Source organism: Myotis yumanensis, unplaced genomic scaffold (genome assembly GCF_028538775.1).
Source record: "Myotis yumanensis isolate MYYU_CA2020_CCGP unplaced genomic scaffold, mMyoYum1.0.hap1 SCAF_3, whole genome shotgun sequence".
Classification (NCBI taxonomy): domain Eukaryota; kingdom Metazoa; phylum Chordata; class Mammalia; order Chiroptera; family Vespertilionidae; genus Myotis; species Myotis yumanensis.
The window spans coordinates 81244602-81262068 of record NW_027223754.1 but is presented as its reverse complement, the minus strand read 5'-3'; the positions used below and the strand labels follow the sequence as shown (position 1 = coordinate 81262068).

Genomic DNA, 17467 nt, shown 5'->3' with positions numbered 1-17467 from the left:
GTTCAGCTTCCAGTGACTGCCTGACCTATCCCAGTATTCAACTTAACCGTTTGAGTCCCAAGCGCGCGATATTTCTCGACATAAAATAAAACAAGCGCTATCACGCTGTTTGGGTCTTTTTGTACTCATTTAGAGAAAGCGCGGTTGCGCTGTTTGGGATTCTTCGACAGTGTTTTTTCAGTACCCCCTGGGACTCAAACGAATCGTATGTTTTCTCGACATAAAATCTCAGCAGCGCGATTGCGCTGCTTGGGACTCAAACGGTTAAAAAATAGGCATAACCTGTAAAGTGCTAGACCCTTCTCTCTTTGGTGATGGGTTGCATCCTCCTGGGGGCTGTCATGCACCCACACAACTTGGGCCCTGTTTTTGTGAGCAGGTTCTCTCCTCATTCCCTTCAGTATGTCCCTGACAATGCCCAGGTCATTTGACTCCTACTCTCCCAAGGAGCATCTGAGAAGCTGGTTTTTGCTAAAGCTTTTTTTTTAATCGTTAAAAAATTTTTCAATTATAGTAGACATACATTATTATATTAGTTTTAGTTGTACACCTCGGTATATAACTTACTAGATGATTATCCCAATAAATCTTGCATCCATCTGACTTATTAGAGTATTATTGATTACATTCTCTAGTCTATACTTTATATCCCTATGACTATTCTGTAACAACTAATTTGTACTTCTTAATCTGCTCACCTTTTTCACCCATCTGCCCAGTGCCTCCTAACCCTCTAATCTGGCAACCATCAAAATGTTCTCTATATTTATGAATCTGTTTCTGTTCTGCTTGTTTATTTTGTTTTTTAAATTGTTGATAGATGATTGTTGATTAATTGCCATCTTATTATTCATATTTTTATCCTTTTTTCTTCTTCTTCTTAAAGAAGACCCTTTAACATTTCTTCTTATACTGGTTTAGCTTTTTCTTGTCTGGGAATCTCTTTATCTGTCCATAGATTCTAATGATAGCTTTGCTGGGTAGAATAATCTTGGTTGTAGGTCCCTGCTTTTCATCACTTTGAATGTTTCTTTCCAATCCCTCCTGGCCTGCCGTGTTTCTGTTGAGAAATTAGCTAACAGTCTTATGGGAGCTCCCTTGTAGTTAACTGACTGCTTTTCTCTTGCTCCTTTTAAGATTTTCTGTTTGTCTTTAACATTTTGCATTCTAATTTTGTGTCTTGGTGTGAGCTTCTTTGGGTTCATCTTGTTTGGGACTCTCTGTCCTTCTTGGACTTGTATGTCTATTTCCTTCACCAAGTTAACAACGTTTTCTGTCATTTTTTCAAATAGATTTTCAATTTCTTGGTGTCTCTTCTCCATTTGGCGCCTCTATGATGTGAACATTGTTATGCTTGAAGCCATCCTAGAGACTCCTTATAGTATCTTCATTTTTTAAAATACTTTTTTCCTTTTGCTGTTCTGATTATTTTTTGCTTTCTTATCCTCCAAATCTGATATGGTCCTCAGCTTGATCTACTCCACTGTTGATTTTCTGTAATATATTTTTCATTTCAGTTAATGTATTTTTTATTTTTTACAGTTGTTTTTTTTAATTAAATCTTTATTGTTCAGATTATTACAGTTGTTCCTCTTTTTTCCCCCCATAGCTCCCCTCCACCCGGTTCCCACCCCACCCTCCGCCCTCAACCCTCCCTCCCCCACTGTCCTCATCCAAAGGTGCACGATTATTGTCCAGACTCTTCCCGCATCCCCCACACCCCTTTCCCCCGTAAGAATAGTCAGTTCATTCCCTTTCTATGCCCCTGATTTTATTATAATCAACAGTTTATTCTGTTCATCATATTATTTATTCACTTGATTTTTCTTTTTCTTTTTTTTTTTTTTTAAATTAAATCTTTATTGTTCAGATTATTACATTAGTTACTCTTTTTTCCCACCATAACTCCCCTCCACCCAGTTCCAACCCCACCCTCTGCCCTCACTCCCCACCCACTGTCCTCATCCATAGGTGCACGATTGTTGTCTAATCTCTTCACTCACCCCCACACCCCTTTCTCCCCCCGCCCCCAAGAATAGTCAGTCCATTCCCTTTCTATGTCCCTGATTCTATTACAATCACCAGTTCATCAGATTATTTATTCACTTGATTTTTAGATTCACTTGTTGATAGATGTGTAGTTGTTGTTCATAATTTGTATCTTTACCTTTTTCTTCTTCTTCCTCTTCTTAAAGGATACCTTTCAGCATTTCATATAATACTGGTTTGGTGGTGATGAACCTCTTTAGCTTTTCCTTATCTGTGAAGCTCTTTATCTGACCTTCAATTCTACATGATAGCTTTGCTGGATAAAGTAATCTTGGTTGTAGGTTCTTGGCATTCATCACTTTGAATATTTCTTGCCACTCCCTTCTGGCCTGCAAAGTTTCTGTTGAGAAATCAGCTGACAGTCGTATGGGTACTCCCTTGTAGGTAATTGACTCTCTTTCTCTTGCTGCTTTTAAGATTCTCTCTTTGTCTTTTGCTCTTGGCATTTTAATTATGATGTGTCTTGGTGTGGTCCTCTTTGGATTCCTTTTGTTTGGGGTTCTCTGCGCTTCCTGGACCTGTAAGTCTATTTCTTTCACCAGGTAGGGGAAGTTTTCTGTCATTATTTCTTCAAATAGGTTTTCAATATCTTGCTCTCTCTCTTCTTCTGGCACCCCCATAATTCGGATGTTGGTACACTTGAAGCTGTCCCAGGGGCTCCTTACACTATCTTCATATTTTTGGATTTTTTTTTCATTTTGCTTTTCCGGTTGGGTGTTTTTTGCCTCTTCGTATTTCAAATCTTTGACTTGATTCTTGCGATCCTCTGGTCTGCTGTTGGGAGTCTGTATATTATTCTTTATTTCAGTCAGTGTATGCTTAATTTCTAGTTGGTCCTTTATCACAACGTTGAGGGTCTCACTAGATCTCTTGAGGGACTCATTAAGTTTATCGGCGGTTTCTAGAAAATTCTCGAAAAACCTTAAAAGTGTGGTTTTGAACTCTATATCCAGTAGTTTGCTTTCCTCCATTTCTGTCATTTGTGTCCTGTTTCTTTGTCTCGGCATTTTTTTTATGCTTACCTATGTGGATAGAGTGGCTTTCTGTGCTAGGTGTCCTATAGGGCCCAGTGGCTCAGCCTCCCCAGTTACCTGAGGTAGACACTCTTGGTGCACCCCTTTATGGGCTTTGTGCACAGTCTTGTTGTAGTTATGCCTTGATTGTTTTAGGTGTCACTGGGAGGAATTGACCTCCAGGCCAATTGGCAGTGAGAATCAGCTGTGTCTGCAGTGGGAGAACTTCTGTGCTGAAGACACCCTTCTGGGACAGGACTTGCTTCAGTGGGGCTTTGGTGCTCACTGAGTCTGTCCCCTGAGTGTGTCCCTTATGGATCTGAGGAGTTGTAATTGGATGGTCCCACTCTGACCACTGGGTACACTGGCTCTTGGATCTAAGGAGGTGCTAATCTAGCCTCTGCCTGAGGCTACCCAGCAGAAGCCAGCTGTAAAGCAATGCAAGTTGCTGTGGGGCCTTGGGCCAGCTGCAGTTTGTTAAGTAATTTTCAGATTACAAAGGGCCGGGCCTTTCATATGCAAAAGCCTCCATGCACTGCTTGGGTGGGGCCGGGTCCCAGGGGATCAACAGGGCGGGCGGAGCGAGCAGTATGGCTGCTCTCAATCCTGCCCTCAGAGGCCCCGGCAATCGCTGTGAGCGCCTCTGAGAGAAAGCTGCCCTCGAGTTCCGACTGATGCCAGACAGTCCAGTTTCTCCCATATGAGTCTGGGTCCCCAGAGACTCGCCCGGAACTGGAGCTCAGAGCTTGAGACTCCCTCCCAATTGAAAAAGACAATCGTGTCCTCAGCCGCCAGCCCTCTCCGCATGCACCTACGCACCTTTGTATTTTACTTCCGCACCGCACCTCCTCTGAGTCTCGGTATGCTTTTCTCTTTCCTTCTAGTTGTAGAATTTCCACTCAGCCAGCCTTCCTGTGGTTCTGGATGATGTCCGTTCCGTCTTTTAGTTGTATTTTTTAAGTGGTTGTGCGAGGCAGCAATCTCCAGTGTTTACCTATGTGGCCATCTTGGTTTTCTTCCTATAGTTGTTGTTTTTTTTTTATATTTTCTATCTCCATTTTTATGTTTCCTATCTGTTTGTTGAAGCTCTCACTAAATTCATCTCCTCTTCCCCTAAATTCATTGAGCATCCTTATAAAGAGTGTTTGAATTCTGCATTTAGTAGATTGCTTGTCTCCATTATGTTTAGTTCTTTTTCTGGCATTCTGATCTTTTCTTTCATTTAGGATATGTTTCTTTGTCTCATTTTGGCAGCCTCCCTGTGTTTCTATGTATTAGATAGAGCTGCTGCATCTCTCCAGCTTGGTAGAGTGGGCTAACATAGTAGGTTTTCTGTAGAGTCCAGTGGCATAGCCTCCCTGATCACCCAAGTTGGGCACTGAGGTGCACCCACCATGTGGGCACTGTACACCTTCCTCTTGTAGTTGAGTCTAATTGCTGTTGACACATCAATGGGAGGGATTTACCCCCAGGCCAATCAGCTGCTAGGGCTGGCTGCGACCTCGATCACGGTGGAGGATCAGTTGTGCAGGGGCCCACCCCACAGGACTTAATTCAGTGGGTCTCTGGTGCCTGCACAATCCCTCCCTTTGGTGTTTTGCTTCTGGACGTGGTTGGGTGATAGTGCTGCAATGTGGTCTGAAGCTATTCAGTGGGTGTACTGGCTCTGGGGCCTCCAGGACGTGCCGGCTCAGGTTAACTACCACCTGTGTTCTGCCTGGGGTCACCTGGTGTGAGCTACAAAGTGATACCCAGATATTGCTACTTGTGCTGGGTTTGAAAGTATCCAGGTGAGGTTAAGTTGGCTACTGCTAGTTCTGAGCCTGGCATCACTTAGCGAGAGGTATGGGGCTCACTGAGGTAAGATACTGCTTGTTTGAGAGATTTTTAGGAAAATCTGAAACATGAGCCAAGACAGGTCATTTATATGGAAAAGTCAATGGAAAGAGCTTGGGTGGGCCAGAAAGTTGAGTGGGCAGGGCCTCAGAGGATTATCAGTGGGGGGCAAACAGTGAGAACCAGGTTGATAGAATCTGAGATGTGGTCCCTGCTTGCCAGATCTGTGCGGGAAGGGCTCATCAAAGGAATAATGGCTTCTGCCAACAGTTCAGTCTGGGAAAAAGACACCCCCCTCCCCACATCTTGCCAGGCAATTCAGTTCCTTCCCGTAAGTCTCTGGTGCTGTGAGGCCTTTCAAGCTGCTGGCCTGGAGCTTAGAGGGAGTGAGTTCCCGTAATTGTGCACAGGCCCTTTAAGAGGAACTGCCTGGTGCTCCAGCAGCCCTCATCTCCCTCAAGTATCAATTCCTGCCAGTTTTTTTCAGCCAGAAGTTATGAGAACTTCTCTTCCTAGCACTGGAACTCTGGGCTGGGGGTCCTGGTGTGGGGCTGGGACCCTTTGCTCCTCAGAGGGGACCTCTGCAACTGAGATATCCCTCCCAATTTTTATCTGCTACATGTAGTTGTGGGACCAACCCATTTGCCATGTCCACTCCTCCTGCCAGTCTTGATGTAGCTGCTTCTTTAATTCCCCAGGTGTAGGATTTCCATTCAGCCAGATTTCAGGCGGTTCTGAATGATGGTTGTTCTGTAGTTGTAATTTTTATGTGGTAGGTGAGTACTGCCTTTACCTACACTGCATCTTGACTGGAATTCTTCCAAAGGTATTCTGAGTTTGCTATGTTGAAAGGAGGTGTGGATGAATTTGTGTTGCAATGGTATCACTGGTATGCAATTACTAAGGAGTTAAAATTAAATCAGGATGCAAAATTAAACCACTTTTTAAAATTTAGAATGTATGGAGAATTGGTTTGCTTAATCAGTATGTGTGTGCCATAGAAATCATGTATATAACTTTACCTATAAATGCAGTTATCTGAAAATGTTTCTTTTTTATGTTTTCTAATAGAGTCACAATCAATGGCGGTAAGTCCAAAGTTTTTATTTTTCATGTTTTTACTTAATTACATTATTGCCTTGCATATTTGAGACAGGATAAAGATCAGAATGATCTTTCTCGCAGTTAAATATTAAGCAATACAATTTAAATACCTGTTCATTTAGTAACGGAAATAACATTGATGAAAAAAGTATAGAAGTTGTTTTTTTTTTTTTAATTGTTTTTGTTGATTTATAGAGATTTGAGAGAGGGAGGGAGGGGGTAAGGAGGGGTAGAAGGGAAGAGAGAGAGAAACATTGATCAGCTGCTTTCTGCATGCCCCCTACCAGGGATTGAGCCTGCAACCCCGAACATTGCCCTGAATGGGAATTAAACCCATGACGTACATGGGATGACGTTCAACCAACTGACCCACACCAGCCAGGGCAGTATAGGAGTTTATAGTCATGAAAATTATTGGGCTCTTTTAAGGCATTTAGTGTGGTTCTAGTTGATTTGGTATATTTTAGTATGGTCAGAATGATTAGTTATTTTCTCTGCTGAAAAGCAACAATTTAGGTTAGTTAATTTCTGCCTTGGAAGTACTTGCAGTGCTTGTTATGGTATGCTAAAACACAAAGATTAAAATTTGGAAATGTTTATCTCTGTCTAACTTAGTTTTATGTTGTTTTGGATATGAAAATATTCAAGTTTTTTCTGTTATTACAAATTATAGTGGAGTTGTTCAATTTTTGTTTTAACCAACTTAGGTTTATATATAAAACCATAGTTAAATTATGGGTAATGGTTTTTAGGAGTGATCGTCTACATATTTAGTCAAGAAATAAAATGACAAGGAGTTAGAAGATATGTGTGTAGTCCTAACTCTTCATAGACAATCACTTAACCTTTTTCAGTATTTCTTTTTCATCCATAAAGGAAGATTTACATTTCTGTCTTCTAGAATTACACTGTGACATTGAGAAAGTCACTTGTCCTCTGAGCTTTCTTCATGTGTATACTGGGCCTCATAGAGCAAATCTACTCAGGCAGGCTGTTGTGGGCATCAGGCCAGTTATGCGCATATGTAGTGACTAGATTTTTGAACATCACCAAAAGTGAGCAATATCTGGCTATTCTCATGTCTCTAGGCTTGTTCATATTCCTAGGGGTGATGAGTAGGTAGGGAATGGATTGAAGGAGCTGTTTAAAAGTTGGCTTTCTTCACCTATTAGTATTTTTGTCCAGGTCTTATAATGTTTGGAATTGAGATTATGTCTGAAAACAACACAGTGGAATTTGAATAACGAAGACTGTCTAGTAACACAAACAGCTTAGTCACAGTGCTTGCTATCACTGCTATACAATGGGGCCTTGACTTACGAGTTTAATTAGTTCCGTGACGGAGTTCATGACTCAAATTACTCGTATGTCAAATCATAAAATGAACGAGTGAGACACATGACGCTGGGCTGATGTGGCGTTCACTGTGACGTTCACTGCGCCAACTAGCGGTGGGGTATCTGAAGCTGGCTCATAACCCGAATTTTAGCTCGCAACCCAAAGCAAAAAGTCGGCCGAGAGACGGCTGGTATCTCGAAAAACTCGTTAGTCGGGACACTCGTAAGTCAGGGCCCCACTGTAGTTCAATTTATTTTTATTTTTATTTTTATTTTTTAAAAATATATTTTATTGATTGTTTACAGAGAGGAAGGGAGAGGGATAGAGAGAAACATTGATTCAGCTGCCTTCTGCACACTCCCTACTGGGGATGTGCCCTCAACCAAGGTACATGCCCTTGACCGGAATCGAACCTGGGACCCTTGAGTCCACAGGCTGACGCTCTATCCACTGAGCCAAACCAGTTAGGGCAATCTAGTTTTATTTTGGTACTAAGATGAATCTGTTCTAGTCAGGATCTCCACTTAATATCTAAATTCAGGTGTTTCTCAATAGTTAATACTGGAGAGTAAATTTGAGTTAGATTCAGCTTTCTCAAGTGGTTTTACTTTCTTCCTCCAAACCCCAACTCCTCCCTTTTTATTTAGGAGCAACTTAGAGGCCACCTATAACACAGGGCAGGTTCTTTAGATTTTACATAGTCTTAACTGGCACATAATGTAGTTTAGGGAAGTATGGATTGATCAAGATTCACTTTGTTTCTTGATGGGCAAGGTAGGATGTTTGTTGTAGAGACGCCATAAATGGAGTAAGATGTTATCAGGAGGGCACCATGTAAGTGTTGCTTCATATGTTGCAGAGCAGTGTTAGTTGCCATTGTTATGCCTAAAATAAATTTTTTAAAATATATTTTTATTGAATTCAGAGAGGAAGGGAGAAGGAGGGATGAAACATCAATGATGAGAGAAAATCATTGATTGGCTGCCTCTTGTACGCCCCCTTCTGTGGATCAAGCCTGCAACCTGGCATGTGCCCCTGACTGAAATTGAACCTGGGACCCTTCAGTCTGAAAGCCAGCACTCTATGCAGTGAGCCAAACCAGCTAGGGCTAAAAAAAAAGTTTTTTAATGTTACTATTTTCAGTTTAGAGAGTTACTCAGTCTTGGAACTTGACATTTTGTATGTAACCTTTTTCAATCATACCTTTAGAAAGTTGTTTATATGCTTTTGAAAGAAAAATATTTTCTTAAAATTGAAACTAATAAAATTAAAAATGCTGAATTACTCTAATTTTTGTGTGAAGCCTAGTGTTTGTCTTTGAAGGAAGTTCTCATGTAGTTTATTCCATATCAAACTATAGCACTAGGTAATTAATAGTATGTACATTTGATACGCGGTTGCTAAGCTAACTTGGAAAAATCTTTTCTCTTTCAACTTGCCTCAGTCTGTATCCCAGAGGACTCCTCAGTCAAAAATCAAGTAAGTGTTTCTTTTTCATAAAACAATGCTTGATAAATATGCCTAAGGGGAAAAATACCCCTGTTGTTTAATAATAAGCAAGTCCTTACCCTGTGATTTTAAGTGCTTCTTAAAATCATATTATAAAAATCATATTATAGCCTGGAAAAACTAATTCTAAGGCTGTTTACTGATTAGTATTATACTTAAATTAAGGTTAAATTCAGATCATTTGTCTGCTTTAAATTTGTTTTGTGTTATGTCACCTTTCCATATATGAAGGAGAGCCTCTTCCAATTAAGTTATTAATACACAGGTAAATAAGTTGGTAGTAGGCTTGATAGAATTGTAACTTGACCTGCCTTTTATATTTGGAGTAAATTTTTTATGAGTTGAAAATAACTGTTGTTGAGGGCAGCAATTATAATAATGAATAAGCATTTAATAACAAGTATTTGAATTTAGTTTAAATTATTTATTAGCCATGTGTACAACTTGTATTCTGAGGACTGTAACAGAAACACAAGGAATTGATTTGGAGCTTTGCATCCTCACTGAATTTCAGAGGGAAACTGAGACGCTTAAAGTTTATTTCTTTAATCAGGTGCATTTTAATTACCTGAAATGGCTTGGAAATGTTAAAATAATTTATTCATATTCTTTTTTTTTAATTAAAAAATGTTTAAACCTTACGCAAGGATATGTTTATTGATTTGATAGAGAAAGAGAGAGAAACATCAGTGTAAGAGAGAAACATTGATCGGTTGCATCCCATACGCATCCTGACTGGGATTGAACCCACAACCTAGATATGTGCCAGGACTGCGGATCGAACCTACAGCCTTTGCATGGGATGATGCTTCAACCAACTGAACCATCGGCCAGGGCTAATTCATGTTCTTTGTGGGGAGATAGAGGATGATTCTCCAAGTACCAAGTATACGAGGAACTTTGGTGCAGCAACAGGGTAGGATACATAAACATCAAATAGTTATGATTTTTGGAGCATAAAATATTCCAACATTTATTTAATAAATACACTGTGTACTAGGCACTTTGCTTGGTCCTGGGAAAATAATAGTGGCACAATAGATAAATAGCTTTGACCTCAAGGGGTTTATAATCCTATACTAATAAAAAGACAAACATGCAAATTGACCATACTTTTGCTATGTCTTAAGCCACGCCCACCAGCCAATCAGAGTGACTATATGCAAATTAACCCAACCAAGATGGTGGCCGGCAGCCATGGAGTTGGAGCGAGCAGGAGGCTTGCTTGCTCCAGTGATGGAGGAAGCCAAGGTTCCCCGCCTGCCATGGCCCGGCTCTGAGCTCCACTGAAAGCAACAAAGTTTCGATTATAGAAGCTAAACAAACTCCAGATACCTGCTTTTAGCCAGCCTTCCTTGGCCATGGAGCTGGAGCGAGCAGGAGCCGGCTCTCAGCTCCAGTGATGGCAACAAAGTTTCAATTATAGAAGGTAAACAAACCCCAGATACCTGCTTTCAGCAGGCTGTGGCCTCAGAGCTGGGTGCGAGCAGGAGTGGGTTGCCCCTGGTGATGGAGGAAGCCAAGCTTTCCGCAGGCCTCCGCTAAAGGCAACAAAGTTTCAATTATAGAAGGTAAATAAATCCCAGAATTAAAAAAAAAAAAAAAAAGGAGAGGCTGGGAGCTTACATCGCCAGGGTGCTTGGCCAGCCTGAAAATGGCCCTCAGCCCCTCACCCAGACTGGCCAGGCACCCCAGTAGGGACCCCCCCACCCTAAAGGGGGTGTGGCCAGCCTGAAAACAGCCATCAGCCCCTCACTCAGGCTGGCCAAACCTCCATGGGGTGAGGGTCCCCAGTGGGGTGGACATCCTCCGAGGGGTCCCACACTGCAAGAGGGCATAGGCCAGACTGAGGGACCCCCCGAGTACACAAATTTTTGTGCACCGGGCCTCTAGCCTAGTTTAATTTGGATGTGAGGATTCTTTTATTTTTAGAGCTTTCAGTGGGAAAGATACACAGAATCTCTAGGCACACTAGTTTTCCCACATACCTTGAGATTGAAAAAGGATAATGTATTTAATGTTATGCTTGGCAGGATGAGTTAACTTTAAATTATTTTAATTTTAGCTCATTTCCTTTTGCTTCCCCGTGCTCAGGGCTTTTGGTTCCTAGCTTCAGATAAGACAGTGGTTCTCAACCTTCCTAATGCCGCCACCCTTTAATACATTTCCTCATGTTTTGGTGACCCCCAATTTCATTGTTACAAATTGAGCATAATTAAGGCATAGTGATTAATCACTAAAACAATATGTAATTATATATGTGTTTTCTGATGGTCTTAGGCAACCCCTGTGAAAGGGTCATTTGACCCCCAAAGGGGTCGTGATCCACAGGTTGAGAACCGCTGAGTTAAGAGATCATTGAAGCTGACCTGCATCCAGTGTTACAACTACCACTGACTGATTGCTTCACCTTTCTGAGCTTGTATCTGTTCATCTGTAAAGTTGGGATTAGAAGTGTTTCTTTTAGTATTAGATTGGAATGAGAGTGTGAAACTATTGATGGTGTATAATAACTGTTAGCCGTTTGGGATAAATTTCTTTAACATTAGCTTAAGCACAACACAATTAAACATATAAGTGAATACCCCGAAAATCATGTAAGTATTTAAATCCAATGGAAAGGTTTGGGGCATCCTATACATTACCATCTGTACTGTTCTATCACCACAGATCGTAGGAAATTAGTTCCGTAAAATTATTTGTGTATCATCAGTTGCTGTGCTAGTTTGTTCCTTAAGGTGGAGCTATTGTTTATCAGATTGTAGTTTTTATCTTGACAAAACATAAGCAACAATAAGAAAATTAGAATTTCTGTTTTAAGTTTCTTTTTTCTTTTTTAATAGGTATGACTGGTATCAAACAGAATCTCAAGTAATCATTACACTTATGATCAAGAATGTTCAGAAGAATGATGTAAATGTGGAATTTTCAGAAAAAAAGGTCATTAGTGTTTGGACTATTTTTTATGTTGAGAGTAAATACTTTTATTCGCAAATATAGTATGTTGCAGAGTAATCTATAGTAGTTTATCAGATATGTCATTTCTTTCTGAGATTATGTGGAAAATGCTGATGGAAATCTAAAGCATTGCTTTCAATTTGCATCATTTTAAGTTTTGAGATAAGAGTATGTATACGGTAGGTTATAGTTAGATGTACATTCTTTAGATTTATAATTCAAAGCAGAACTTGACTAACAAATATAAAAGGTGCTAGTAAAATGTGATTTGTTTATATTTGTGTGGTATATACTTCATGAAGAAAGGTCTACTTATTGTATAATTTATACATCTTAGAATTTAACTATATTAAATGAATATGACTTTTAATATCTTGGTTTTTTAATATAGTTACTTAGTAACTATAGTAAATGAATGTGACTTTTAATATCTTGGTTTCTCAGCATTTAGTAGAAAACTTTATGATAGAGTTAGTGGTAGAAGTAGATGTTTTGCATATGAATATTTTCTTTTATACTGTGTCATTATGCTCACTATCTTCTGTTTCCTTGAGATTTAAATATTAAGTATGTGTTTTGAAACATTATTTTCCACTATTTAACTTAATTGTGTATGTGAGAATCCATGTGAAGGATACCAGATTTTAAAAATGGATTATTTTGAGGTTCATAAATCTGTGTTTAAAATATTCTGCAACGTATTGAAGTTCTGTAATTGTACTTAGTTTAAGTATTTTACCTTTCATTATATAAATTTATAAAACATGCTGCTAATTTTGTGTTCGTTAGTTGTCTGCTTTGGTGAAACTTCCTGCTGAAGAGGATTACAATTTGAATCTGAGACTTCTTCATTCTATAATACCAGAACAGAGTACGTTTAAAGTACTTTCAACAAAGGTAAGACAATTGAAAAGGGTCGTCAGTAGTAATATTTTCAAAATATAGAAATGTTGGTCAACTAATTACCCATGTGATTATAAGCTTGTAAATCCTTTCAGCTATATATCTCTAAAAGGGACAGGTAAGTAATGATAATTTGTGCTTGTTTATTTGTTAATCTTCAACTGAGGAAATTTTTTCCATTGATTGTTAGAGAGTGAAATGGAAGGAGGGAGGGAGGGAGAGGGAGAGAAAGAAACATCATAGATTGGTTGCCTCTTGCATATGCCCACCTGGGGCTGGGATCGAACCTGCAATCCAGGTATGTTTTGTCCTTGACTAGGAATCGAACCAGAGCCCCTTCCATGTGTGGGTCAATGCTCTATTCACTGAACAACACTGGCCAGGACAGTAACCATAATGTTTGAGTAACAATTTTCTCCTCCCTAAATTCTAGGACAATCTATTTCTCTCTCTCTCTCCATATATATATGAAAGCCTAATATGCAAAGTGTCCCCTCAGGAGTTAGACTGGGAGTTTGATTGCTTGCTATGATGTGCGCTGACTACCAGGGGGCAGTGCGGAGCGAAGGGAGGCTCTGGCCAGCAGCCAGAAGGCCCCAATTGGCCCTGATCACCAGCCAGGCCTAGGGACTCTACCCGTTCATGAATTTCGTGCACCGGGCCTCTAGTAGAGCATAAAATTCTACTTAATTTCAGTGGTATCTGTATACTTACTAAGATATGTGTAATACTTCTCAATAAAAAGGTTTTCAGGGGAGAACCAAAATGGCGGCATAAGGTATATACCTGTATGTGCCGCCCCCCACAACCACATTAAAACTACAACTAAAAGACAGAACGGCTATCATCCAGAACCACAAGAAAACTGGCTGAGTGGAAGTTCTACAACTAGAAGGAAAGAAAAAAGCTCATTGAGACTGGGTAGGAGGTGCGGAGGCGGCAAGAGCAGAGGTACGCAGGTGCGCGAAATGACTGCAACTGGGCGTGCATTTTTTTTCAATCAGAAGGGAGATACAAGCTCCCGACTGCTCTGAACTCGTTTCCAGCGAGACTCTAGGGACCCAGACTCCTCCAGGGAGAAACTGGACTGTCTGGCAGCAGGTCAGAAAGTGAGGGTGGCTTTCTTGCAGAGCTGCTCGCAGGGATCATTGTTACTGTGGGGGCGCAGGACACGGGGATGTGGAGATGCGGAGACGGCTGACGGACAGCCATCACTGTTTGCTCTGCCCTGGTGATTCTCTGAGACCCCGCCTCACCCAATTTACAACCCCACCCAAGCTGTGAGCAGCAGCGCAAATGAATTGCCTGTCCTTTCGCAGCCTAACCTAACAAACTGCAGCTGGGTCAGAGAGCTCCAAAACTTCTAAACCCCAAACAAAGAGGAGAAATCTGCAGATCTCGTCGTAGCTCTTGCTGGGTGGACTCACGCAGCAGCTGACTTTGCACCTTCTTGGAGATCCAGGAGCCAGTGTACCCAGTGGTGAGACACCAGATTTCAACTCCTCACATCCATAAGTGACACACTCAAGAGGCAGACTCAGTGAGCACCAAATCCCCACTGAAGCAAATCCTGCCCCATAAAGGTATCTTCAGCACAGCAGTTCTTCCACTATAGACACAACGGGTCCTCACAGTGAATTGGCCTGGAGGTCATTTCCTCCCAGGGATACCAACAACAATCAAGGCTTAACTACAGTAAGACTGTGCACCCAGCCCACAAAGGGGTGCACCAAGAGTGTCCATCTCAGGTGACTGGGGAGGCTGAGCCACTGGGCCCAATAGGACACCTACCACACAAAGCCACTCACAGGGAAGCAGCCAAAATGCAGAGATAAAGAAACATGTCACAAATGAAAGAAAAGGAGGAAAGCAAACTACTGGATATAGAGTTCAAAACCACAGTTATAAGGTTACTCAAGAATCTTCTACAAACCACCAAGGAACTTAGTGAGACCTTCAAGGATCTTAATGAGAATGCCAAAAAAATGGAAAAGGACCAGTCAGAAATTAAGCATACACTGACTGAAATAAAGAATAATATGCAGAGATCCAACAGCAGACTAGAGGATCCCAAGAATCAAGTCAAAGATTTGAAATATGAGGAAGCAAAAAACACCCATCCTGAAAAGCAAAAAAAAAAAAAAGAATCCAAAAATATGAAAATAGTGTAAGGAGCCTCTGGGACAACTTCAAACGTACCAACATCCGAATTATGGGGGTGCAAGTAGAAGAGAGAGAGCAAGATATTGAAAGCCTATTTGAAGAAAAAATGACAGAAAATTTCCCCTACCTGGTGAAAGAAATAGATTTACAAGTCCAGGAAGCAAAGAGAACCCCAAATAAGAGGAATCCAAAGAGGACCACACCAAGACACATCATAATTAAAATGCCAAGAGCAAAAGACAAAGAGAGAATCTTAAAAGCAGCAAGAGAAAAACAGTTAGTTACCTACAAGGGAATACCCATACAACTGTCAGCTGATTTCTCAACAGAAAGCATGCAGGCCAGAAGGGAGTGGCAAGAAATATTCAAAGTGATGAATAGCAAGAACCTACAACTAAGATTACTCTACCCAGCAAAGCTATCATGTAGAATTGAAGGTCAGATAAAGAGCTTCACAGACAAGAAAAAGCTAAAGGAGTTCATCACCACCAAACCAGTATTATATGAAATGCTGAAAGGTATCCTTTAAGAAGAGGAAGAAGAAGAAAAAGGTAAAGATAAAAATTATGAACAACAAAGCGACAACAAATACATATCTATCAACAAGTGAATCTAAAAATGAAGTCAGTTAAAAAAATATGATGAACAGAATAAACTGGTGAATATAATAGAAGCAGGGACATAGAAAGTGAATGGGAAGGGGGTATGAGGGGTGCGGGAAGAGATTGGACAAAAATCTTACACCTATGGATGAGGACAGTGGCTCGGGGGGTAAGGGCATGGGGTGGGGTGGGAACCAGGTGGAGGGAAGCTATGGGGGGAAAAAAGAGGAACATCTGTAATAATTTGAACAATAAAGATTTATTTTTAAAAAAAGGTTTTCAAAAAAGATATAATAATCAGCCTCTGTTTCAATTTGATACTGACAATGACTCTTCTCTTGAACTTGTTTTGACATACAAATACTTTTCTCACCCTACGTTATACAGTTAAAAATACAAACTACTATCGCTGAAACAGGTTTGGCTCAGTGGATAGAGTGTCGGCCTGTGGACTGAAAGGTCCCAGGTTCGATTCCGGTCAAGGGCATGTACCTGGGTTGCGGGCACATCCCCAGTAGGAGATGTGCAGGAGGCAGCTGATCGATGTTTCTCTCTCATCGATGTTTCTGACTCTCTATCTCTCTCCCTTCCTCTCTGTAAAAAAATCAATAAAATATATTTAAAAAAAAAATATATATATATATATATAAACTACTATAAAGGTGAATCTGCTCGTTGTTTTTTAGTTCAACTAAATTTTATATTACTTAGATATGAGGGATTAATGAACAGTTTAAATTGCAGTTTGTGTGTATAACTCAGATATTTTTATATTTTTAAAAATAAAATATGCAATGGAATTAAAATTCAGCAGATACTTTAAATATCAATCAAAAGATGTAGATGTAGTATAATTTAGCCGGAAAAATAATTAACTGAAAATAAAAAAACATCTGACTGGTCCTTTGCTTGTCCTGTAATTTAACCTAGTCACAGAATGACTATAGGACTAAATTTTCATCTATAAAAATGAGGGATGTGGACTGAATGAGCTCTATATTTCTTTTATCTGTTAAATTATATGAAGGTATATAAATTAATGAGAATAAATGAAATAATAGAGTTTTTTCATTACTACACCTTCTTTATACACATCCTACAATATATTATGTTGTTAATTATTGAGTGTTAAATTCTAACAACATGTGGCTTTTCTATCATAGGAGAGAATTAGGGTCAGTCTATGACATGAAGAGTGGTAACTGGGCCTGCAGAAAGAATAGGACACCTGCAGAGGGTTGGAACAGGAAGTACAAAGTAAAGCATTTTTTTTGCATGTAGTTAAAAATGATTTGCCTATTTATTTGAAGATTACAAAGTACAAAGCAGTATGATTATTGGGGAGAGAGGAAACAGAGTTGCTTGGAACGTAGAAAGTCAGAAAAGGGATGAAATCTTAGTCTTACTGGCCCCATCCATTCACATAGTGTAGAACAAACTTGTCAAACTCAAAGGCTAACACGGACCAAATAAGCAAGGTTTAAGTTTATGTAGGCAACAAAAAAAACAAAAGCTTCAATTTTCATAGAAACGTAGGTTTATTTCTATAGAGACATGCTGAATACAAAGGGCTGAAATAAAAGAATAATCATTAACATAAAATGATAGAATATTTTAATAAAAATTAATATTTTTTCTTGAACATTAACTTACCAGACACTGAATAACTGCACAAATTAATAAGCGTAACGCAAATAAACCTATTTTTCTTGTTCTCCGAAAGTGAAATATTTCCTGTTGCTCAGACCAAACAAGTCAGTCCAAGACTAATGGCGTGGCAATCGACTGCTAAAATATTCGCTGCTAGTATTAGTGGAGAAACGGTGCACCTGAACCTAAGGCGTGTAAGGGAAATGAATGCAACACGATTATAGTAATCAGTCATTAGTGAATGTTTTAGTTCGTTATTAATAATTATATATAACAGGATATTGTAAAAATTAAGTTATGCAATTTTTAAAACATTTCTTGCATACCGTTATATGGCTGGGC

General features: G+C 39.9%; 1 protein-coding gene across 2 annotated transcripts in view; it reads left to right on the top strand.

Annotated features, from left to right (window-relative positions):
• Positions 1–17467, top strand: part of SUGT1 (SGT1 homolog, MIS12 kinetochore complex assembly cochaperone) — an 82802-nt gene that overhangs the window by 21809 nt on the left and 43526 nt on the right. For both annotated transcript variants that reach the window (XM_070408982.1, XM_070408983.1), the window contains exons 7-10: positions 5970–5986; positions 8785–8819; positions 11693–11789; positions 12597–12704. In XM_070408982.1, the coding sequence (XP_070265083.1) occupies positions 5970–5986; positions 8785–8819; positions 11693–11789; positions 12597–12704 (257 nt within the window). The remainder of the gene's footprint in view (positions 1–5969; positions 5987–8784; positions 8820–11692; positions 11790–12596; positions 12705–17467) is intronic.